This window comes from Prionailurus viverrinus, chromosome D1 (genome assembly GCF_022837055.1).
Source record: "Prionailurus viverrinus isolate Anna chromosome D1, UM_Priviv_1.0, whole genome shotgun sequence".
NCBI lineage: Eukaryota > Metazoa > Chordata > Mammalia > Carnivora > Felidae > Prionailurus > Prionailurus viverrinus.
In genome coordinates this window covers 74,253,415-74,278,800 of record NC_062570.1, presented here as the reverse complement: position 1 = coordinate 74,278,800, position 25,386 = coordinate 74,253,415, and the positions used below count along the sequence as shown (strand labels likewise).

The following is a 25,386-nucleotide window of genomic DNA, read 5'->3' as shown; positions in this document are numbered from 1 at the left end:
CCAAAGCGGGGCTCGAACTCATGAACTGTGGGATCATGACCTGAGCTGAAGTCACATGCTTAATGACTGAGCCACCCAGGTGCCCAGTCATAGTTCTTACGGACCACTTTTATCATTATATAGCGCTTTTGTATCCATTTTCTCATGTGAAGTGGCAACATGGGTGTTATCCTTGTGTCACAGACAAGTCCCTAATTGGTTAGCTGCCTTTCCTTGGTCTACTAGACTGGCAGAGCTAAAACTTGAATCTGGTCCCTAAGCCTGCTATTCTGATTCCAAGTATGTATCTCAGAATGCTCTTACTCATTAGCATCTTTCTCCAATTTTTGATTCTTCTAAACAATAAGGAAGGAAATTCTTAGTTATCCTTGATCCTTCAGCAGTTATTTGTGGAATGCTTACTTATATGTGTATAGCACTGTGCTACAGGGGTGCCTGGGTGGCTCAGTCGGTCTGACTGGAATTTGGCTCAGGTCATGAACTTGAAGTTTGTGGGTTCGAGCCCTCCATTGGGCTCTGTGCTGGCAGTGTGGAGCCTGCTTGGGATTCTCTCTTTCTCTGCCCCTCCTGAGTTTTTTCTCTCTTTCTCAAGGTAAATAAATAAACTGAAAAAAAAAAAAAAAGTTTAGCACTATGCTATAGAATACAGGGGAATATAAAATCTGGAATATAAAATACTTCAGGAAGCTTGTGGTTGGATGAACAAATGAAATACTTAGTAGAAGAATAAAAAAGAATGTGGCAAAGAGTCAGAAGAGTGGCCAAGACACTGAAAGCTCTAGGGTTTCGAGGGAAGGAGAGGTCAGTGTGGGGGAGGGTGGTCAGAGAAGGGTGCAAAATCCTTAGGGAAAGTCACATTTTAATGGGTGGAGAGTTTGGGACTTGGTTCTGTTGCTTTCTTTTTGTCCTCTGGCAAGACACAAACCCCCCTGGTCCCTTTCTTCCTATCTGGGCAATAGGAAGTTGTGGATGTAGTGAAATCTAAGGACCATTATGGCTCTGAAATTCTATCCTATATTCAAATAAAACTGGCCTAAAGAAATAATTATGGAGCTGTTGGAAGATTAAGTATAATGCCATTCATTGCAGCCTGATTTATAATGACAACAAATGTGTGGACACAAAGAGGGATTGTAGGGGGATCAGTTAAAATAAATGATGATACAACATAGTTAGAATAGATAGCTGTTAAATAGAATGCTTTAGAAGGGTATTTAATGACAGAAGAATATACTCATTATATAGTAAGTGAAGAGTAGTTTACAATAAGTTACCTCATTATAACTTCTATTTTTTTTTGTAAAGAATGTTTGCATAGGAAAGACTAGAAGGAAACAACGAGAATTTTCTCTCTGATGGTGAGATTATGTGAGGCTTTTATTTTCATTTATATTTTTATGCTAAATAGTTTGCAGTCTGGTTAAGTCTGATTGAATGTTAAGATTAATTGAATAAAATTTCTTGCCTGTCTCTGCAGGGAACTAGCCTCTTTACCGCCCTTTCCTGGGTGTATGTCCTTGACAAGTCACTTCCATGGGCTTCACTTGGGAGGCATGGAGGTGAGGCAAGAGACTATAGAAGGAGGCAGGAACGCAGAGATCTATTTTTGGCTTAGTCATGAGTCAGCTTTGTGACCTCGGACAAGTCCCTTCTGAACATCCCTGAGCCTTGGTTTCCTCATCTGAAGAGGGAAGTTGGAGGTCACAAAAGGTCCTTTGAGCTTCAAGCTATGCTTGTTCTGAAAGATGGGGGTTTCTCCACTGTCCTGGATTGGCTCAGGGCCTCATTGGTTCCTGGTGGCCTTGCTTTCTTTACTGCTCCTCTGCACTGAGTGCGAGCTGATTTTTTCCTGTTCAAAGTCGAGGTGGGGATTGAGTATACTTTGTTGATAGGGCTTGGAGCTGAGAGGGTGTAGTGACAGCATTACACCACTAGAGGGAAGCATTGTTTGATTCCTCTTTCCCACTGTGCTATCTGCTCTTCAGGAGAATTGCCTTGATTTGCCCTGATTTGGTTTCAAATTCTAGAATTTTAGTATTAAAAGGACTCTGAAGATCATCTGGTAGAACCCCTATTATGTTGCAGTTATGATATGATAGAGGCAAGAAAAGGCAAGTGACCTATTTAAAGTCACACAGTATGTTTTTTTCAGGGTCTGCACTGTAGCGTTTAGGAGAAGGCTGCAGACAAGAGCCAAGAGTGTGGTCACATGAGTCCAAAAAACGTAGACAGTTCCGACGATTGTGCAGGAACCTGAGAGATCTGCCTGGATATACTTTACCAAGCTGCTCTGGCCAGGTGTTGAGAGGCCTGGATATAGAGAAGAAAAGCTATAACTCTACCCCAAGTTCATGTCTGGTGGGAGAAGCACGTGCAAACACGTGGTGCTGCCCCAGTGTGTCTTCCTTGTTTTCTGGTTTCTGCCTCGATTGGGATCTGGGCTGCGGTGGTGACTTGGAAGCTGGCTTATGGAAGGCCTGCAGGTGTCTGCATGAATGATGCCCTCCAAGGTTAGGAGATAGATGCCCCGGGTACCTCCAGTTTGTTATTTCCAGTGCATCATTTCAAGCAGTGCTCACATGTTCCCATGCCTGGTCTTACCATTTCTTGAGGTTTGCAAGGAATCCTGACAGTTTGTTTCCCAACTTTGAAAGGCTTTGTTTCCTTGGCCCTGGGCTGGCTTTATTTTTGGTTTCCAGGGTGCCCATCAGCCCTAAGCATTGTGGTTAAGTGGAATTATGGCTGATCTGTGCAACCTTGGGCAGTTCCTTCCTCTCTCTGGGCAGGGAGGTCAGGTTCTCAGCTACAGTGGTGTCATCTCTGCTAGAGAGATGAAGTTCTGGTGTTATTTTTGGTTTTTATGTTTGGCAATGAATACCCATTGATCTGTGGTCCATAGAAGTATAGAGTGTGTCCAGCTGAAGCAGAAGCAAGATCCACCCTTTGAAGCAGGATCATTCGAATAAGGGGCATGCCGGGCGGCCTGGCCAAAGCCAAGTGCAGCTGGGCCTACAGGGCCACCAGATGGCAGCAGTGGGCAGGCAGACAGCCTTGGGATGAGGTGAGTAGGGCCAGCATCCAGAGTCAGAATTAGCAAGGTCAGATCTGACCTAGAGGTCACCCAGGCCCTCTTTTTATGGATGAGAAAGCTCAGGCCCAAAGAGAGAAGAGGTTACCTAAGGTCTTGCTGTGAGTTAATACCTGATTGTCTCCTCGCTTGTGAGGAGAACTGAGATTGGTTTGGCCTCTAGCTGGCTGCCCCCCAGGAGAGCCAGGAGACAAGGGCCTGGGCCCTGGGCCAGTGAGCCAGAGGTGGGAAGGGAAGAGGACACAGTGAAGTGTCCGCCTTGATCTTGGTTTCTTTGAGTGTCTGGTCCTGGTGATTTTCATCCTTGCACGTGCAGTAAGGGTCGTGTCTGTTGTCTTCTCCTGCCTGTTGGCCCAGTTCTCTGGGCCAGGGCCCTTCCATAGGCTGTGCCGTGATGAGATCTTCCTCAAGGGTCATCTCACAGCCTCCACACCCAACAGATAGGTAGGTGCAGTAAGACACGAGTTGACACGATTGGTTGAACAAAAAATTGTTTTAATTTCCCAGGGGGTCAGGTAGGGCAGGAGACCAATCTTTGCCAAGCACTTACCATGTGCTAGGTGCTCTGCCAGGTGCTGCTGCTTACATACTCCTCATAACTCTGCGAGGTAGGCTTCACTTCCCTTGCCTTGCAGGTGAGGAAATTGAGGCTCAGGGAGGCTGAGTGGCTTGTCCAAAGTAACATAGATAGTTAAGCAAAACGGACACTTCAGCCAAGCTCTGTGTGGTGTCAAAAGTCCGATTCATTTCATTGCATCGTGCTGCCGCCTTTCAAAGTGTGCTGGAAATGTGGCAGGTGACTCAAGCTTCAAGGCAGGGAGGAGCAAATGTTGTTCTCTCATCTTGGGAGTCGGGGAGTCATGGTGGTGGGCTGCTGGGGAGGAGGCCTTAGAAGCAGTGAAGGGCAGGCAGTCCTGGCAGGTTCGGGTGGAGGCTGAGGGGAGGCCGAGTCTCTGTGCCTGTGCTCCAGCAGTTCCTCTGCCAAGAGTGCTCATCTCTGGTCCCCATGAAGCTACTGCCGCACTTGGGCACTTTCTGCCCATCGTCACATAGTGGCCCACCCTGTCCCCTCCCAATCAGAAGTAGCCACCACCATCTTCTCAGCACACTCTTCTCCCTGCCCTGCCTTATTTTGCACTGTAGCAGTTTTCACTGCCTGAAACCATGGTATCTTTATTTACTTGTTGTCAGTGTCTTCTCAGCAAACGTGACCCTCCTGGGTGAGGGACTTGTTCTGTTTTATTCACCTCTGGGTCTCGCCTGGCATAGAGGAGAGGCTCAGCGAGTGTGAATTGCATGGGACAGCTGCAGTTTTGGATGGGGAAGCTGTGCCATTTCAGTGGCTGTGCTTGGGAGACCCAGCCTGGGGCCCTGCCCTCTTCCTGCCTTCTTGGAGGAGCCCAGGGCAGCAAGCCTCAGCTCCCTGAGGCTGACAGTGATGTCTGGTGCCCTACGGTCTCAGGGCCAGCTTTGACCCTGTGTGTCTCCAAGGCCTTGCCTTGGGTCCTTGGTTTCCCTTTCTGTCCACAGTGGATGGGGACACCAGTCATGCTGCGAGCTCACCAGATGGTTCTGGGAAGGGCTCAAAGGTCCCAGGCAGAGGATTCAGTTTCCATTCAAGGAATCCTTCTCCTCTTTCCTGGTGGGGATTGATTTGTTCCAGGAGCTTTCTAAAAGTGAGCATGCTTTAAGTGACTGGCCTGTAATTTCACCATCATTTTTAGGTTCTTGACAGATGGCACTGTGTTTGCCCTTTCTCAGGGGACCTTGCCTGTCTCATGGGAGCTGTCAATAATCATAGTGACAGCCAGTGCCGTAAAGTGCTCTTAGATGTGTGCCAAGAGGAAAGTGGCCCATTTTGAGGAATCTTGGGTCAGCTTTTTCCTAATCTGAGAGTGAGTTTTTACTTTAGGAGGAAGCCTAATGTGGCCAAAAGAGCCTGAGGAGCCAGGCACAAGTTCTATTTGGCTGCTTTTTGGCTGTGTAATCTTAGGCAAATCATTTAACTTCTCTGGTCCTGAATTTCCTCATCTGTTAAATGAGATTCAGAATTTCTAATTCTTCTGCCTCACAGAGATATATTATGTCATTCGTTCATTCACGCATTCCTTCCTTCATTTCTTCGCCCTATTATTCAACAAATATTTGTTGAGTAGGCAGAGGTGAGGAGAAGGCGTTCCAGGCAGAAGGAATACTGGAAACGAAGGTATAGAAGTGGGAGGCGCCCCTGGGCATCGTTTGCTTAGCTTGGGGCCAGGTAGAAGGGACTGGAAGCGTTCAGGTATAATAGGCATGGGTCCTTATTCAGGCTTTATCTGTGAGCAGTGGAGGGAGAAGCTGAGGTTTCTGTGGGGGTGGGGGTGGGGGTGGTGACAAGTGGGAGCGATGAAGGAAAGGCCCTGCCTCCAGGTGGCTCTTGCAGGCTCCTCTGTCGCAGCCTCATGCTTGCTTTCCTCTTCAGGTCTCATCTCTGTGGCTGATTTCTAGGTACTTTGGATTGTCGGAGTGGGGGCCCCATCCCCCATGAACGAGGTGACTCTTGGAATGCACGAGATTGGTAGGGACTGGCATTAGCTGGCTCATTGGTCTACCTTCTGGGGAGCTGTCTCGGGCCACATGGAAGGCCACTTAGGAAGCTGTCCTTTTGCCTTCAATAAGCATTTTTTAAAGGTCTAAAAATGAGCAGTTTTGGGGCTTATCCTAATCTCCCTGAGGAGATGGGGGTGTGTGGGGAAGGGCTGTTCACATTTACCAGAGACACACTGTGTGTTGGGCATTCTGCCAGGGCTTTACAGAATCATCTATTTAATCCTTACACAAAGCTTGCTGAGTAAGGCTCGCTTCATTTTACATGGGAGAAAACTGAAGAGAGGTTAAGAGATGTGGGCTCACCCTACCTGGTTACTTAGCCTTAAAGTGCTCAGTGTGCAGTGGGGGTCGGACAACATCACCTTGTCAACTCGAGGGTGTTGTGAAGACCAGATAAGATCTTGGATGTGAATGCACTTTGTGAGCTGGAAAGCGCTGTGTGCACAGGCAGGGAGTCAGAGTAGTACCACTTCCCAGTGAAATTGCCGGAGATTTGCTTGTGTCCTTCCTGCCTGGGCAGATAGAAAGTTCCAACCTTTGGCTTCTCATCTGTGCGCTTTCCTCCAGGCAGCCCCAGAGTCAGTGGCTCCACTCAGCACTTCTCCCTTTTAAGCCCACAAATAGGCAGGACGCCTCTTTTTTTTTTTCTAAAGCAAATTAACCCTGTTGTACAAAATTAACATCAAAGTCAGACTTTTTTGCCATGTTGGTGAAAACAATAATAAGTCGTGGAATTTTAATGCTGCAGGGGACCATCTTCTCCTTATTAGAAATGTGGGAAAACAAGCCCCAGGGAAATGGTTCTAAAGCTAATGGATGCAGAGCCAGGGTTGGAACCCAGTGGGACCTGTGCCCAGGGCCTCTTCACTGCCCCACATCGCCCCTCTTAAGAGAGACTTCAAGTGCTTCATTGCCTTTATAGAGGAAGAATCCAGCTTAATAAATTTCATTACACCAGCCCCTTTATGTAACCAGGCTGTTTCCGGGTCCTGGCAGATGGTCCATAGTAACAGTGCTTTGCTGATTTGGTTGGAGCTGATCCTATGAAATGAAAAATCCTGTGCAGCAGATGCCTTTCCCAGTCTCTGGCCATGGAAAAGTCAGCCTCTCCAAGGAAGGCACTGTAGCTTTGGTTACTTACTGTCTCTGGTGTGACGGAGGTGAGTGACACTGGAGGGAGACTTCAACCATGTCAGGTTTTCACAGAAGGTCGCACTGGAGACTTAGAGTTTCTTGGCAGGTGGGGCACTGGTAAAGAGTGTTTCTTCTGGTGCCTGAAGGACAGATGGGAGCAGAAGCAGAGTGGGAGGGTGATGAGCAGATGTGGAAGGGAAGGACAGGCTGTCCCACCGTGGATCTGGCCTGGTGGACCTTCACACATTCTGAGGCCATGCACCTGCAGATGAGCAACTTGAATATAAATGCAGTGTTTGTCACGCACATCAGCCTTGACAGTAGTCTTTGATCTCATGCCTCTCCCAACCCCTTCCATTGAAATTACCAGGCCTCCAGGTCTCGTGATTATCTTGCCTTTTCTGGTGGCTGCTGGATCATAATGGGTTCTTCTCAGTGGCATCCTCTGGCGATGCTCATTACTGACACTGTTTGATGCGAGTGGCAAGTCCCCGAGCCATTGTGTGTGGAGTGGGCGTCACTTCCACGGGTCACTCCTTACCTTGTCCTGCTGCTCAGTTCTTGCCCTTGAAGGGCCCTCAGACATGGCATTGGGAGAGTGCTCCCCTATTTGTGAGTGCAGCTCTGTTAGGATCCCTACAGGTCTTTTATGCTCACCTGTCACGAAGAGCCTGGGAGAGTTCCCTGCGGGTGCACTTGGAGGAAATTTGAGAGGCACCAGCCAAAGTCATGTCCCAAGACATTCTCACTGGTTGAGCACACACTGGCATCCCAGGACAGGCTCCCTCCCCTCTTTGCTCCTGCCCCTGGTGAATTATTTGCCCACTGAAAGCTTTGGGGCAACCTTTGTCTCCCCTGTTTGAAGATCTTAATCTGCACCCCTCAGTAACCAAAAGCCAGTTTCTCTTTGGAGGCCAAGTAGTGTTTCTGGGGGGTTGTGGGATTTTTTGGGGTTTCAGAGGTGGAGCCCTAGCTATCTACATGACAGTTTTTTTTTTTTAATTTTCTTAACGTTTATTTATTTTTGAGACAGAGAGAGACAGAGCATGAATGGGGGAGGGTCAGAGAGAGAGAGGGAGACACAGAATCGGAAGCAGGCTCCAGGCTCTGGGCCATCATCAACCCAGATCCCGACGTGGGGCTCGAACCCACGGACCGCGAGATCGTGACCTGAGCTGAAGTCGGACGCTCAACCGACTGAGCCACCCAGGCGCCCCTCTACATGACAGTTTTAATACCATGGTGAGCTTTGCAGGATTCACGTCCCAGTTTACGGTTTGTCTCTGGGCCTGTTCCTGCAGGGCCTCAGGGTGGTCTGCAGGGGGAGCTGTGTTCCCACAGCCAGGTGCTGGGATTTCACTGAAGGACTTAAGTGTTCTCTGCAGGCCACTGTGCTTGGGAACTGCGTCTTTCCTTTTCCTCGGCAAACCAGCCTCTCAGGTCTCATTCCCAGCTCCAGCCTGCAGCTTGGGCATTGTGAGTCATCATCGGCAGCAGAAGATGCGGCCTCGCCAACAGCTGGGTGCAGCACCTGGCCTTTTTTCCCTTCTCTTTTTGTAACTTCATAGAGATGGAAGCTGCTGATGACCTTTTGTAATGGACGGTGACTGAAGGTGGAGGCCAGGGCTAGGGCAGCAGCTCTAGGTAGGGAGAGGAGGACCCTGAGGAGATGGGGTGGGGAACGCGTGTCTTTCTTTCACCCAGCCCTTGGGCCTTCCAGAAAGTCATTCCAGGGAAAAAGGCAGTGAGGGACTGCGTGAGCTTCACCCGTCTCTCTTCTTTTCTGCCAAGGATCCCAGAAAGCCTTAGTTGATGCAGGTAGCAGTGGGGGCTGTGAGACGTTACTGGTGCCTTTCTCAGAAGCTGTGGACAGGATGTAGTAGAAGTCAGGGTAGTCTGGGTTCTAGACTTGTTTCGCTTCTAACTCACTATTTACCCTTGGGCAAGTAAGTCACTTTTCTTCCTGGGCCTCATTTTTCCGGGCCTCACTTTTCCCCAGCAGAAGCAGACAGGCTAGAGTGCTCTGAGGTCCCTTCCTTCTATGAGTGAGTCTGTAATGAATGTAAAGAATTTTGAGCCTTGTTCCCTTGATCATCTTGAACATCTGAAACCTGTAACTACCTCTCCAGATGAATAGCGCTAACTGCAGAAGGACAGAGGTATGATTCTCACTGTTGAAAAACTTAGGTCTTCCTCCTTCCTTCTCCCCACAAGGCAGTACAGAGGGAAGCAGGGAAGCAGAGGGATTCTAGTTTTGGCTCTGCCAAAACACATTGTGTGTCCTGGGGCAAATCATTCCTCTCCTTCGGCCTCATTCTCGTTTTCTCGAAAGTCAAGAGATTAGACTTGCTTCCTGGCTCCCCCCTCCCCCCCCCCCCCCCCCCCGCCCCATTCCCCTGCCCCCATCCCCACTGGAGCCTCCTACTAGCTCTTCTGCAGGGTGTGATTCTTAGCTGCAGAAGCCCTGGGGTATAGTTTCCTTCCTTGCTGGGAGGGAGAGTAGCAAGATTATTTTTTTTAATTACGCAGCTAAGATTAGGCAGCAATCTGCATTTTAAAATGTTATTAATAAGAGTCTAAAAGTGTGCGAAGAAGCTCTGGAGTTTGAATGTGACATGAGCTGGGAAACATCTGCAGAGCCCCCAGCCTCCACCAGAGAGTTCTCTCCGGGCACCAAGCAAGCGCTGGGTATGACCAGCGGCCTGGTGTGTGCCTGGACCCTTAGAGGAGCAGGGGACCCACTCATTCAGCCAGAGCAACCCTCTGAGAGCTGGGACTCACAGACCAGCCTCTCTTGATGGTCCTTCACAATCTGGCTTTAGAGAAAAAGTGATGGTTGTAGTATTACTAACACCTCTGCTAGAGTTTACAAAATACTTTCATGTCTATTGTCTCCCTTACTTTTCATCACAGTCCTGAGAGGTAGTTAGAGCAAGTTTCATTGCTCCTACATGGGTTGGCTGAGTTCTCTTAAACTTAAGATTCTTCATTTAAGCAAGGTGGTGTGCAACAGAGGAAAAGCACCAGATGGGGAATCGGGAGCTAGGTGCTGGTCCTGGGCCTCTGCCACCCTCCCCAGCTCTGCCTGTTCCTTTTCTCTACTTTATATTCTCTATAGCACTTAGAGTCATTTGCTGGGGCATATGTTTTGTGTGGTTTTTGGTCATTTGCCTGTCTTCCTCCTGCTTTAATATTCCTTGAAGGAAGGACAGAAGAGTTCTGTTTTGTTCATGGCTGTGGCCCCTAGCACCTGGGACAGCACCTGGCATATAAATAGTGGGCAATAATGATGTGTTGAATATTGTGAATACCTGGTTCTGCCTCCAAGTAGTTAGTGTGACTTGGAAAAGTTATTTTCGTCAGTTTTGTCTTCTCTTTGGGAAATCAAATGGGATGGTCTCTGATGTCCTTGGTTGCATACAAAAGTCCGTGGTAAGAGCAATGCCTAGTACTCTTCTGTCAGTGAACATTGAGCCCCTGCTCTGGGTCAGGTCCTGTGCTAGGTGCTGTGAGGAGTACAGAGAAAATGTGAAAGGATCATTGCTCTTCACTCTTTAGTGGGTATGATGGTTAATTTTATGTGTCAACTTGACTGGGAGATGAGGTACCCAGTTATTTGGTAAATATTTTGAGTATTTCTGTGAAGGTGTTTTTGGGTGAGATTAACATTTATATTATAGACTGAGTAAAGATTGCCCTCCCTAATGTGAGTGGGCCTCATCTAATCAACTGAAGGCCTGAATAGAACAAAAGGCAGATCCTTCCCCAAGTAAGAGGGAATTCTCCTGCTTGTCAGCCTTCTAACTGGGGCACCAGCTCTTCCTGCTGGGCAACCTTTGAACTGAGATATTGGCTTTGCAGATTTTGGACTTGCCAGCCTCCATAAAATCATGTGAGCCAATTCCTTGTAAATCTCTCTCTCTCTCTCTCTCTCTCTCTCTCTCTCTCTCTCTCTCCCCTATTGGTTCTGTTTCTCTGGAGAACCTTGACTAATTTAGAGGGCCACACAAGGCATCTCATCAAATAATCTTACATTTGGAGGCATAGAATAATTGTTGGTGCAACAGTACAAGCATCAGGCCAGTGGCTCCCAAAGCAAGGGGCGTCAGAACAAGGGGATGATGGGAGACTTTGGCCGTGGCATTTGAGCCAGGACCTGAAGGGTGAGAAGGAGTTCTGTAGGTGGAACAAGTAAAACCCACCAGCATTACGGGCTGACCAGCCTTGCAGACTGGAGCCCAGCATGACCCGAAAGCCTGGGAGGGAAGAAGCAAAGTATGCCCTTGACAAAGGGGCAGCCATCCAGCATTGAGAGAACATAGGTGTTTACGGAAAAGGATTGTGTGGAAGGCCAAGGAGCCACTTAAATAAACTAGAACCCAGTTTGGGAGAAGAAAGCATTCCTCCCTTTTGTCTGGGAAGCCCCAGCCCTGCATGGTATAGATAGTCCTGTGGCTGGCCTAGGGCCGCCTCAGGGTGCAGTCTGTCTTGACCTCTATTACCAGTGCTCCTGATTTGACAGCTAATAGAGTCAGTGATGAAAATGGAGCAGCTGTGTGGAATGCCTGGCATGTTGTAGGATTCTGATCTCTGCCATGTAGGCCAAGGATGAAGCTCGTGCAGTCACTCAGCAGCTAGGCTCTTTGCATCCCTGTAACCCTGAACAACCTCCAGAAGTCCTTGGGAATGTTCACTTTTGAAGAGGCACTGTGACCCAGCAAAAAGCAGTATATCCTCTGCAGGGTAGTGAGTAAGGGCACCGGTTCTGGTGCCAGGCTGCCGGATTCCATCTGCACTCTGCCACTGACAGCTGCGGGACCCTGAGCCTGAGACTTAACCTCTCCTGTGCTTTAATTTCCTCGCCTATAATTTGAGGATTATAATAATGCCTACCCATGAGGGGATTCTGTGGACCGAATGGGACAACCCATGTAGAGTGCCCTCAGAATATTAGCTGTTATTATCATCATCATCATGATAGCTTTGCAGCATACTAGTTGTGTGATCTTGAGCAAGTCATTAAAATCCTGTGATGTTTCTTTACTGTAAGATGGGGCTCACACCCATCATTCAGGGTTGATTAAGTTAGAGAACAATGGCAGTGCCTAAAGCAGAGTGTTTTTTTTTTTCTAAATTAGAAATAATTTTTTAATGGTGAAGGAGAAATTAAAAATATTATCATTTTTTTTAATTGAAATGCAGTAGACTCACAATGTTGTATTATTTTCAGGCATATATCGTAGTGATTCCGTGTGTATACATTATGCTTTCCAGATACCTATACAAGTGTAGCTATAATGCGAAAGCATGCAACACTTTATTACAGGATTAACTATATTCTGTAGGCTGTACCTTGTATCTCAATGACTTATTCATTCCATAGCTGGAAGCCTGCAGCTCTTTCTCAAAGGTGTCAACTGTTGTATTTAACCCAAGTATTTTGGTGGTAAACACCATTACCTGTAGTTCAGCATGTGTGACCTCCTCGTGGCCAATTTGGATGCCTTTTATTTCTTTGTGTGGTCTGATTGCAGAGGCTAAGACTTCCAATACTGTGTTGAATAACAGTGGTGAGAGTGGACATCCCTGTCTTGTTCCTGACCTTAGGGGGAAAGCTCTCAGTTTTCCCCCATTGAGGATGATATTAGTGTTGGGTCGTTCATATATGGCTTTTATGATCTCGAGGTATGCTCCTTCTATCCTTACTTTCTTGAGGGTTTTTATCAAGAAAGGATGCTGTATTTTGTCAAATGCTTTCTCTGCATCTATTGAGAGGATCATGTGGTTCTTGTCCCTAAAGTAGAGTTTTACCCAGAGTCAGGTCTCAGTAAAATTCTCCCCAGTCCCTTACCTTTTGTCATTCTCTTTGTAGGCTTCTTCTCCCCTTTTCAGTTGGACAGCGTATGGGGGAAATTTTATTCCTGCACTGACTTCTCAAAAATTTCAAACCTTTTCCATGGTGGTATTGTTCATGATACAACTTTGGAGACTAAGGAAATTTCACTAAGAGATAACAGGATATACAGTCGATCCCAATCTTTATTTGAATTGATAACTATCCGACTGGTGCTTTCTTTCAGGACACTGGTCAGACTAAATATTACAAAGATACTAATAAAATTGGATTGTACAGCACTCATTTTGATAGTGAAGATTTTTAGACATCCTTGTTGAAGTTAGATCAGGAAATGGCTCCAAAGCCATTTATCCCAGTCCTCTTATTTTATGTATGGGAAGCATAGGCCCCTGGAGGAGAAGGGGCCTGTTTAAGGTCACACAGCATAGACGAGAAGCCAGGAAGAGGATCCAGGTCTTCTGAGTCTTAGGTTAAAGTTTCTTCTCCCTTCCCCACTGCTTTTTTTTTTTTTTCTTTCTTTTTCCCTAGCTTTAATCTGTTGGTATTGCATGATACTTCAGAGGCCTCTGATGTGCCAGACGCCATGCTTGAATCTTTTCAAAATCCAAAATTTTAAGACAGAGCATTCAGTGCTCTTCTCCTTCTTTGGTTGTCTGTAGAGACATTGACCCCAAGACATTGGTAGGTGGGAGTTGACTGAGAAGATGTGACAAATTGGTAGACACTGTGGGTGGACACTGGAAATCCTTCATAAGGCTATAGAGTTCAGCCAGGAGAATGAGAGTACTGGTGGCTAACATTTACTATGAAATGTCACATACTTTTTGCAAAAATATCCTTACAACAACCCTACAAGTAGATGTTATTCCCATTTTATAAATGTTGAGTAATTTGCTCAAGATTATGGAACCAGTGAATGATAAAATTCAGTAATTAATTTCATTTGTTCATTTGTTTATTCAGGCCACAGATATTCGTTGAGCACCCGCTTTGTGCTGAGCATTATTCTAGGGTGCAGGGATGTGCAAACACAGGCAGTCCCTGAAGTCATAGAGTTGACTGTCTGAAGGGGAGACAAACATTAATCAAAAGTGTTCCTAATGAGTGTACATTTATATACTGAGATAAGTGCCTCAAGATGAGGAACGTGGTTCTCCAAGGTTGTTGCATAGAGGAACCTGACCTGAGCTGAGGGCTCAGGAGAGTTGAAGAGGCAGTAGGAGTTAACTAGGTGAAGGGGGCTGGGTAGTGGAGACAGCCAGGGACCGAAGGAAGCAGTGTGGCGGCCTGTGGAGGAGCAGCACGGCATGTTCATGCACATTCATGGCCTGGCGTTTCTGCTTCCAGCACCTGTGCTCTGAGCTCTCTCCCTCTGCACTCTTCTCCTTCCATGGGAAGATTAGGCTGGGAGACTCCAGTTCTGTGCTTGACCAATTCTTGGTTATTAGCGCCTTTTTTTCCCCTAATGTTTATTTATTTTTGAGAGGGGGAGGGGCAAAGAGAAGTGGGGACAGAGGATTCAAAGCCGGCTCTGTGCTGACAGCAAAGCTGCCCTATTAGTGCCTTTTTATAAAATCTCTGTCCATGTGGTGGAACAAGGGATGAGTTATAGAAATCAGGTTCTTCTACGTTAAGGCCTTAGAATTAATAACCTGAGAGTAACTGGTGTTCGTCAGCAGATGAATTACAAATGTAACAAGTTCCTGACCGGAGGATGGCTCACTTCTTACATGTGTGTGCTCTAGGAGGCTTTAGCACCTGGGATATGCTATGGGAATATGCATATGGAATATGCTATATATATGAGGAGCTGTGTGGCCTTTTCTCTGCCTTGACCCAGGGGTGTTCTTTTTATAACATCTACCTCTGTTTGCTAACTCCCTTTGATGCCTTCAATGACACTCTTCCCTTTTGGGACATTCTTTTAAGAAAGGGTGAAGGTTCCTTAATTTACAGTAATCCATCTTCCTCTCACCTTTAGGACCCCTTTCCCTGGAATGGGGTAGAAATTCCCCTTAGCTGAAGAGCTTAGATGTTGCTGGAGTGGCTTCTCACCTGCCTTTACCACCATTCCCGACAGCCCTCCTATGGATGCTAAAGGAAGCTACCTCCTTGAATATTCCCCACCTCCCCAGCCTCCTGAGTCTCCTCTGACTTCCTCTGCCCCTGGCAGGGCTTTGCAGAGAGTTCTCTTTTTCCTCACTTACTTCCTCTTTATTTATATTTGACTATTTGTTTGCAGAAGGCCCCAGAAGAGTTAACTCATTTTAGTAATGAAATAATATTTCATGATTCCCATCGATGTGACCCCAGATCTGGCATTTTAGCCCTTTTGTCTATTTCTTTTAATGTACCACCACCTTCCCACCAATCTTGAAATCTGAAATCCTGAAATCTCAGAGTGGTGTTCATCTCCTCCTGTTCCCTTTCTCTGACATCTGATAGGATGGCACGCCTTGCAAATTCCCATCTTGTTTTCCCCCCTGTGACTTCAACCCTTGGTTCAGTCCTGATCCATCTTAGGCTTGTGTAATTGTAGTGGCTTTCTTTCTTCTTTCCCCTTTCACTTACTACTGCTGTGCCTGTGGGCAAGCGCCTAGTTTCTTGTCCATCAACTAGGGCTGGGAAGAGTGATAAGCAGAGTACCGTATAGAGAATGCTTAGACCAGTACATAGCACACAGTGGATGCGATGCAAGTGTTGGCATGAATGTTCTTATTACTGGTGCCTCCACCTTTGCCTCATGCGCCAGCCCCAGACACTCCTTTGACCAGACGTCACCCCTGTTCCCAGTGTGCAGTCTCCCCATGGTCTAGTTAGCAGCAGTCTCTAAAGTGAGCATGTGAGACTAATTGCCAGGGTATGGGAAGAACAAATCATGACTCCTTTTATGTGTTTTTATCTCGTTCTTTAACATTTTCTACTTTGTGAGTATATTTTACACTGTACATTTTTAAATAAGGGCATATTTATAATTTATGTATATAGGTAATACAAGTATATATTTTAATAAATAGATGAATATATGTGTATGTGTAATGTGTGTACATGTGTATATGTGTGTATGTATATATATGTAATACACATATATACATGTAATATACATATAATATACATGTATATATACATGTAATATACACATATATAATATATATATACACACATATACACACACGTATACCTATACATACATACATATAATTACATAGTATGTTAAAAAATATTTTACTAATAGGTGAGTACAAACCAGCCAGTTTGGGAATCCCTGATCTGGAAGGTGAGATGTAGACCCTGAGCCTGGCATTTCCCTGTGGTGGCCCCAGCCTGCAGTTCTGACCCGCTTTCCAGTCCCTCTTCCTCGTGACCCTCACTCTCTCTCTACCTGACCCATCCACCTTGTGCCTTTTGGTTTCTATCATCACTTGTCCCCTCTCCCTACTCCTAGAATATTCTTCCTCATTCTCCCATTTTCTTTTCCTATCTAGAAGTTCACCTTGAATGTTGCTTCTTCCATCAAGCCTGCCAGGAGAATTCCAGCTTGAAATGGTTTCTCCAAGTTCCTTAGGCATACTTTGTCAATGCTACTTACTTGGCCCCTGTTGTTTTCTGTGTTGTGTTGGGATCTTTTGCCACCTATACTTAATGTCTTGGCTCCATAGTGATTTTATGTCAATTTGCACATGGGCATACCTTGAAATTATATTTTACTTGCTAACTTTATTTTGTGCTGTTGGTCATTTTTCTCATTTATCTGAAGATACACACTTATACTTTTTGGATGCCATTAATGTATCTTTTATCACAGTAATACATAATTCTTTACTATTAGTAAAAAACTCATTTGTTACATTTGTGCTCTGAATCTCCTTGGATTTGATAGTATACTTCTGCTTGAGACATATTTTTGTCTACAGTGCATTAGTGAACATTTTTTTTGTATGTGGATTCATTGTTTTCTTTTACTCTGGGTGACCCAACATCATTTTCCTGTGTTAGATGCCTTTATTTCAACACTTACAGTCCTGAGTTCTGCGAGGTGTCCTGGGAAGTGAGCTGGTATGCAGAACATATCCATGTGACCTGGGCTTTCCCCCTCCTCAAATACTGTAAGAATTGACAGCAGCTGGGCAATCACTGGAGCTACCAATGGTGTTGGAGTCAGAATACACAGATTTTAATCTTGATTCCACCACCTGCTGGTTGTTTGGTCTTGACCAAATCATTTACCCTCATCTGTGAAATAAACTTAGTAATCTGTACCCCCTAGAATTATTTTGGGGATTAATTGAGATAGTGGCCCTGAATGTGCTGGGCACCTAAGAAGTGGTCAATATGTGTCTGTTTAAAAGAAAAGGAAAAATAAGAATCTCCTTTTTTTTTTTTTTTTCTGCAAGCCTTCTGATGCAGAGTGTATTTTGGGGAGAAATAGACAGATAGTGTCAGAGAGTGCACCTACCTGACTGAGCAAACCTAGGCTGGAGAGTGAAGGCTGGACATCCAGTCAGCCTGGTTTTGGGGCTTGTCTCTAATAGAATGTCTGTGGCCTCCCCAGGGAACATGAGAATTAATTAGTTAATCTTTGTAAAGTGCCTTGAAGTTGAAAAGTGCTATGTAAGTAGAATGGTTGAATTGCTATTGGAGATGGAGTAATGGCGGCAGTCTTGCCTGTCTTCACATCAATAATCAATAGGAGAGAAGATGCTAAGATGTTTTACTTGATAGGAAAGGATTCATTGTGGGACTTGTGATAACATAATTCTTCGATAGTCTTGCAGATAGCAACGTGCTGGTTCTTTCCAGCAGAACAATGCGAGGGTGAGTTCAGAAGTAACAGTCTCCTCTTTTAGCTTCTTGGGACTCTCCCTGCTAAGGCAGTCTGGTTGTAAATCCTACCCAGCTCATGTAGAGGGACCGTTTGTCATTTTTGGATGCTTTGTGGGTCCTGGGAACATGGGCTTTTTTGTGGGTCCTATAGAAGTGAGGGAAGGATATTGAGTGTTGAGTGTTGGTTATCCAGTGATGCAGACCCATGTGAAAAGCCAATGCAGAATAGTACCATGGGCTAGTAGAAGGAGATGTGGCTTAGCTGTGTGACCCTGGGCTAGTCACTTCTCTGAACCTTAGTTTCTCACCTGTTAAATGGGAACATAGTTGTTGATGAGGACAGTAATAAAGGTGGCTCACAGGAGGGTGGGTTTCACCCTTTCTGTGGAGGATTGAGGGGTCAAAAAAGGCTTCACAGAACTGGTGGTACCTGAGCTGGACTGTACAGGTGGAGCCATAGCTTATCAAATGAATAATGTAAGGAAAGGGCTTCCATGGCAAAAGGAACAACACATGTGAGGCCATGAACTAGCATATCCGAGGGAACCCACTCCTAGTTCCTGTCATATACCTGGTACCCCATGGGCTGCACAGACTTTTTTCCCTCTTTGAGGAAGCTCAGAACTTCTCGTGCACTTCTTGGTATCTCCGTTGGTGTCCATGAGCAGATTGATTCTGAGGACTTTATCCCTTCAATATTCCGACATTTCCCCTATGAGTCTGTAGTTGTATTCTAGCTGACACTATAAACCATATGTTGAATGTGGGGCCAGATGAAGCCTTGATACCAAACACAGTAGTATCATAGTAGTAGGTTTGTCTAGAATTTAATATGCATTGCTTGGTGTTTTGTCTCTTAAGCAAAGTTTTTCTTTGTTAAAATAAACATGTATAAAGAATTTATACAGCGCACATGGTTATGCATATTTATTGCGGAGAATCTGTTAATAATCTATGCCTCATCGGATTTTGCATTTCTGTTGAAATAACAAATGTGGCACTTGGTACAACTGAACGAGTTCGGTGAATTTTTTCTTATCTGGGAGAAGAAAGGCGTTTCTCTTTTTTCCAAATTCCATTTTCTTCAATCATCTTTTGCACTGGCCAGCTTCCCAGGTGGTGCATCTGGGGAACTGAGGCTTTCCTGGCTGTAAATGATTTTGTCTTTTTTCCCTTCTCTCACTCCCTTCCTTCTCGCACACGTAGACACTTGCCTTGGGACTATGAGAATTGCTTTTTTGGGTAAGAGCTTAGACTCTGAAGATTCTTTTATGTTATATGGAAAGAAAACACATGAAATTGGCTTTAATGGTGCTAAGAGATTATGGCATGGGGCAGGTCAGGAGCCTGGGGGACTTCTGGGTAGCTGATGGGCCCCATATTGGGTGAGAGGGAGGAGAACCTGAGAATAGAGATCTGGGCAAAGTGCAAGGAGAGATAGAGAGGCCATAAAGTGTGGTTGAAGAATTCCCTGTAGCCTGGTCCCTGTCTTTTAAAATGCAGGTGCACGGCTTTAGAATCTGCCCTCTGCTGGAATCCAGCTCTGGTGCTCACTGCACCACAGCTTGATCTTGGTCATGTCGTTTTACCGAACATCAGTCCCCACATCTGTGAAAGTGTGAATAGTTGTGCTTTCCCTGTAGAAGATAGGATGGTTCCTGGTACATGGTAGTTGGTCCTAAAATAAATGTTCACAGTTTCTCTTGTAATTCTTTGCCTACCCATGAGAGTATAGCTGTGGAATATAGCCTTAATTCAACTAATGTTTGTTTTTAGAAACTGGCAGAGTGTTTACCTGGGGCCGAGCGGACTATGGTCAACTAGGGAGGAAGTTGGAGTCTCGTGAAGGCTGGAAACTACAGAGTCATGATTCATCCCTCCCCTGCTCAGGACCACAGAAGAGCATGCCTTCCTGTCTGCACTGCTTAACAGGAGCAGCTGAGGTAGGAATGACTTTCCATAGATGTGATACATCTCTTTTCCTTGTCTTTCATCGAAACAGTTACTGAGGTCCTGCGGTGTGCTTATAGTGAAGGCATTATGGTATGGGTTCCATGCAGGACTCTGAGGGGGTCCTTGCCTCAAGTTGCTTGTGGTTTAACATGGTAGAAGAGGGAGTTACCCAGACAACTATACCTCAAGGCAGACTGTGTGTAACTCCTTTAGAGAGATTCCAGATACTCTGTGTCCACTTCAAAGAATGAGAAATGAATCCAGGCTACTGTGATCGGGTTAGGCTAGTGTCATAGAGGCCACAGCTTTGAGCGGTGCCTTGGAGGATGGATCATATTCGAGTAAGTGTCTGTAAGAGAGAAGAGGACTTTCAGGTAGGCACAACGGCCAGAACAGAGTCACAGGGTAGGAAAGTAAAGAAACTATTTGGGGAACCACTGGTGGGTCAGTTTGGCTAGAGCGTGGGGTATCTGTAGTATCCAAAAGATGGGTTGCAGCCTGATCAAGGGGGCTTTTATACTGAGCTAAGTGTTTTGCACTTCAGTTTATATTTCCCAGTGCAGAAAATACTGTAGTTCAGTTGCTTATCAAGCCCCTTTAATTCCCTGAAATGTCTTGAATTTCTACATTTAAGGCAGGAGTCTTAATTTCTCCAGGGTGTGTGTTTCTGTTACTAAATTTTACTTTACTGTTGTCCTTAAAAAAAGAAAAGGCTAGGTTTTTGAGAAGAATGAGGATGGCCACGGAGGAAATGTGCCTCTGAACCCAAGTTGGCTTAATGAAGGAGTTCAGTCTTCATTCAGAGTCTGTGAAAAAAATTAATAAGCCAGCGAGACTTCTGTAATTAGCATCAGACTAATTACAACCCTCTTCATACCTAGAGGGCTTCCCTTCCCCCGGGGCCTGCCTGGCCTCCTCCTTCCGGGTATGTAGGACGGTTCTCAATTTCTGCTTCACATCCCAGACCGCTCCTCCTGGGCCTTTCCTTAGTGCTGGGTTAAGTCTGTCTGTCTTTCTTGCTCTCTCTTTTTCTTTAATTGACAAGGCACTCATTAAACAAAACCAAAAAGGCAATTTAGACATGGTGGTAATAATAATAATAATAATAATAATGATAATAATAAAAAAACCATCCTTAATCTTAACCACCTTAACAACATTCCCTTTTGCATGTACACATGTACATACTTTCCAAAGTTTCAGTGATAGTACTTATGATATTTGGTATTCAGTCTTCATTTATTTTATCACAGATGCTTTGCTTTGTTTTTCTGATCTCTGAGGCCATTTAAAATGGCTGTGTAACATTATATGATTCGAAGGCTCTGGGATTTTCCAAACCATTCTTGGAATGTTAGACATTTATATAATTTCTTCTCTTTTGTCACTGTGGTGGATTCTGCAGTGAATACCCTTTTGAAGTGTTTTTTAAGGTACAGTCTTAAGGATGAAATTGCAGGGGCAAAGGCCATGAGCATCTTTATGACCTTTGCTATATTTCTCTAGATTCTGTTTGAGAGAAGTTGACCTCCCCAGCTGCGAATGAGGGAATGCAGCATTGTAGCTAGTACTGTCTGCTTAGCCAGTGAAGGTGCTGAGAGCCTGGTACCAAGTGCATTAAACCCTTTATTCTTCTTTGTCTTTTCCAGAACATTTAAGACTCCATGGTCAGGTAGCACAGCAGAGGCACAGAGGCTTCACGGATTTTTCTGAGTCTCTGGTTTTATTGGCAAGATCAGGATAATAATACTTACCACAAAAGGTCATTGATGAGGATTATACCCAAGGTTCTTGGCATGTCGCAGGCACTCAGTAACTGTTGGGTCCTTTCTCTTCTTTGCCTTTTAACACCCTGTGGTGGCCATCGTGTGTGGCAGCACTGTGACAGATATGGCCAGTGGAAACATACAGCCTAAGAGCGTGACATTGATGTGACTTTTGTTTAGCTTCTTAGTAGAGCAATCTGAGGAGGTGGCTTGAGCCTGGAGTGCCATGGCCACTCCATTTTAGTGCTCCCTCCATCTCTGCTCCAGTCTCTGGAGTACTGGCACGTCTACTTGCTGGTCCCACTGCAGGTTCAGACGCCAGGCTATCTCCTTTTGGTAAATTGGGTCTGGGGATTATCCCCCCTGTTGATGTCCAGGTCTGACCCGTCAGACATCTATTTGCCTGAGGCCCAGAGCCAGGCCAGTGGGCAGCTATAAGCCACTAGGAGTGGATTCACCTTGGAAAAGATAAAAGCCATCCTTGAGTAGGTATTGCCCTGGGAGGGACTTGGCCAGGGAGGTGCAGAGACACTTGGGGAGACAGGAACAGCCTTGAACTAAGCTGATGATTCCTGACCTTCAAGGAATTAAGAGTGGCCCCGTAGCTGACCAGTTGCCTTCTTCTGTGTCCAAGGGATAAGCAGAGTGAGGAGTGAGGTGTCTGGGCTGGGATCCAGAGTGACAGCCCACAAGAGGAGAAAGCACAGGTGGTTTAACCATCCCATCTTGTGAACAAAAGAAAGCAAACAAACACAATGTTACTTGGTGGTGATTATGGTCCAGGCAGCATACTAAAAACTTTACGTGTATTATTTCATCTTCTCAATAAAACTGCGTGCTGGTGTTATAATCACTGCTTTATGAATAAGGATACTCAGGCTCACAATGGGGAAGTCACTGGCCCCAGATCACACAGGAGGTCAACAAACAGTGGGGTTGGGACTTGAACTTGAAGTACTTGAAGCTTACATACTTTCTGTATAGATGAAATAAAGTTGCATCTGTCCTTTTGCATATATACCCTCACCTGGATGAAAGTTCTGGGAGTCTGGAAGGCAGAGTCTCTGATTCCCTGAGAGTCTCAATTCTTTCTTCTGAGCCATGCCTCATCTCCAGCCTGAGAAGGACTTTGAGATTATAGACCTGGCAGGCTTCCCTTTAATATTCTCACAGTGGTGAAGACTATGTGTTTCATGCTCTATCAGCTTGGCCTTAGATACTCGGCCGTTTTGGCCACTCTTAGAAAATTCCAGGGATAGCAGAATAATTGGGATTAATCTCCCCCATGTACACATCAGGGCAGAGTGTGTGTGAACCACAGCAGCTTCTCAGACCCCAGGCAAGACTGCCATGTTTCCCAGGGAACCTTGGCTCTAAACTCTGCCCAAAGATGGAGCACAGAAGTACTTGTGCTCACTTAGTGGGTCCATAGGGGCTCCCTAGGATTCTGAAGCAGCTAGAGCTGGGCACCTGGTGTGTTAGTGGAACCATCAGAAGACCTGCTTGACTGAAGGTAAACAGCCTCTGAGGGGACAAGGTCTGGATTAGGAGTCGGAAGACCTGGGTTCTAGCTCTGGTTCCGCCCTGATTGAGTGAATTTGGGAAAGCCCCTTTTCCTCCTGTACCCTTAGTTCCCCCATACGTAGGTGGGGCATGTTAGACCAGGTGATTCCTGATGTGTCTTACAGATCTAAGAGTACCTTCCATTTCTGATTCTTATTTTATGGAAATGATCACTACTTAAATTTATAATGACTCTTGCCCCTGGAGTCCCTCAGGGTCATAGCCAAGATCACTTGACCCCTAGCTGCTGGCTCAATTTTGGCAGACCTGAGCATGTTAACTGATCCAGAAGTTCTAGGCTTTAGTACCACCTGAGCCTTGCTCTGCCTTGTTGCCTTGGCTCTGTTCTCTGCCCTTGTTCCTTGTCCCCAGGGGCTCCTGTTCCAGTTTAGGTCATTGGGATTTTAGTATGATGCTGCCGCCTAGTCCTCCCAGGACTTGTCGTTCAGCTTTGATTCCTGTCCCCGTGGCTGTGACCTTATTGCCAGGGGCAGGCAGACGTTTGTGACACTACTTCCTACCACCTGCCGCCCTTCCCACTGGCTCTGTGTGTGCTGTCCCACATTTCCTGCTGTCCTGAGTTTACGTTCTTCTTGGCTTTGGGATCTTGCCTATTCCATAGTCAGCCTAGTAAATGTTGGTTGATGTCTGCCACGTGCCTATGTTGACCACACGGTGGTGGGGAGGGAGGTAGTTACAAAGATAAAAAAATACATGTCTGTGCCCTCAAAGAACTTCCAGGTTTGTAAATCCTTACTGTATAGAGTGGATGTGCTATTAGAGTTGCATATGAAAGGCCAAGGGAGCAGGGAAGATGGAATGATTTATGCCGAAGACAGCAATCGAACAGAAATGTTGTTTGAACTGGGTTCTTAAAAACAAGGAGTTTAGCAAAAGGAGGATATTCCAGGCAGAGGGGATAACATGAACTGAAGCTGTGAATCTAGATCTGTTCTAACTCCTGGAATGGTCAGGATGCCTGCCCATCCCAGTGGGCCAGCCTCGGTTTGTGGTCTAGCTGCCTGTCTAGCCTGTCCTGTCCCCACCACCCATCTTTCTGATAGGATTACTGTCTGAAGGAAAATAACTTCCACAAACGTTTTCTCATTTGATCCCAGCATGATGCCGTGAAATAGGCCAGACTTGGAATGATTATACTCCTTTTACAATCGAGGAAACTGAGGCCCAGAGAGGCTAGCTAGGAATTAGGAGACCGCCAAGACAAACACCGATTCCCAGTGTTTCTGAGGGCCTTGTTCTGGGCTTATTCTGCAGCCATGGTCCTGAGTCATGTTCCTGGTTTAAATTCTGCCCACGTTTGGTTGAGGAGCACCAAATCCCAGTCAGGGAGCTCAGTGTACATGTGCATGTGCGTGCACACACACAGCTATTGGAGCAGGAGCGGGAAACGTGGAGATAAACAAGAGTGGAACCAGGGATTGGGTAATTGTCAAGCCCGGATGCCATCAACCCTCACTTTGCTGCAGGACTAAAGCTGTTTGTTGGAGGATCTACCTGTGCACTGGGTCTGGGTGAAATCTGTCAGAATGAGTGGGAAAGAAGCTATTTTTAGTTTGCAGAGTCACTCACTCGGCTGTGCTAGCTGAGGTTTGAGCCAGTCCCCTACGCTTTCCACAGTGTTATTTCAGAAGGAGAAATACCACTCGGATGCTGTGTAAAACCCATTAACGAACCTGGAAGTTTCCAGGGCGTCTTTGTCCTGCAGCTCCCTCGGAAGGCTGCCCTTCCTGAATGACCTTCCTCCTTTCCTATATTTAATGCACTTCTAATTTTAAGTTTGTGTCAAGACCGTGGGACTTCGGTGCCCTAAATAACACAGAGATCTACCACCAGCAATCAGCTGAGTCCGGAGGGCTCTGACAGAATTCAATACAACCTGAAAAAGCATTCCCAAGTAGCTCTCTGGTAAGTAACCTCTAGCATCATTGCCGTTCTTGGAGGAGCATGAGGTCTCTGAGACGAGGCAGCCCCGGCAGCCCAGACCTTCCAGGTGTGGCAGGTTTTAGAGGCCACCCCAAATGGGGTAGCCGTGTTCACCCAAAGACTCTTTTTGTTGGGAGGTTAGCACAGCTAGCATATCTGTGCTGCAGCTGCTGACCTGGCAGGAGGAGTAATCACACACAACGAACGTCGAAGCAGTGGACTGTATTTGTCCGTGTGAACACTCGGAAGAGACCGGGCTGTTTTGTTTGAGAGGGATGCTGAAGGACACGATAACAGCAAGCACTTCTTTACCACCTGCCGTTCTCTTATTTACTCACATTTATCATCCCTTCCCACTAAAATATTGGACCTGGGAGTGCAAGGGCCTTGTCTGTCTCGTTCAAGCTGTGTTCCCGGTGTCTAGAATAGCTCCTGCACTGTGTTGGTCCTCAGTGGATGTTTACTGACTGAATAAATAAAAACAGAATCAAAGAAATGGTTTCAGTGGTACGTGACCCTCGTCAGCTCCTCTGCACTCTCTCCCCACAGTCTGTGCTGCTCAGTCCCAGGCCAGCTCGGGAATAGGCATTTCCATGTGTTCAGACATTTGGGCATCACATGTCCTGCAGAGCCAGAGAACAGATAGGCTCTGACCCCGTCGTATGTTT

At 46.0% G+C, this 25,386-nt stretch overlaps 1 protein-coding gene across 10 annotated transcripts in view; it reads left to right on the top strand.

Annotated features, from left to right (window-relative positions):
• Nucleotides 1–25,386, top strand: part of SERGEF (secretion regulating guanine nucleotide exchange factor) — a 234,926-nt gene that overhangs the window by 30,848 nt on the left and 178,692 nt on the right. For all 10 annotated transcript variants that reach the window (XR_007156428.1, XR_007156429.1, XM_047878850.1 and 7 more), the window contains one exon: nt 19,269–19,435. Coding sequence is in view for 8 of the 10 variants with exons in the window: in XM_047878850.1 (XP_047734806.1) it covers nt 19,269–19,435 (167 nt within the window). In the remaining 2 variants the exon portion in view is untranslated. The remainder of the gene's footprint in view (nt 1–19,268; nt 19,436–25,386) is intronic.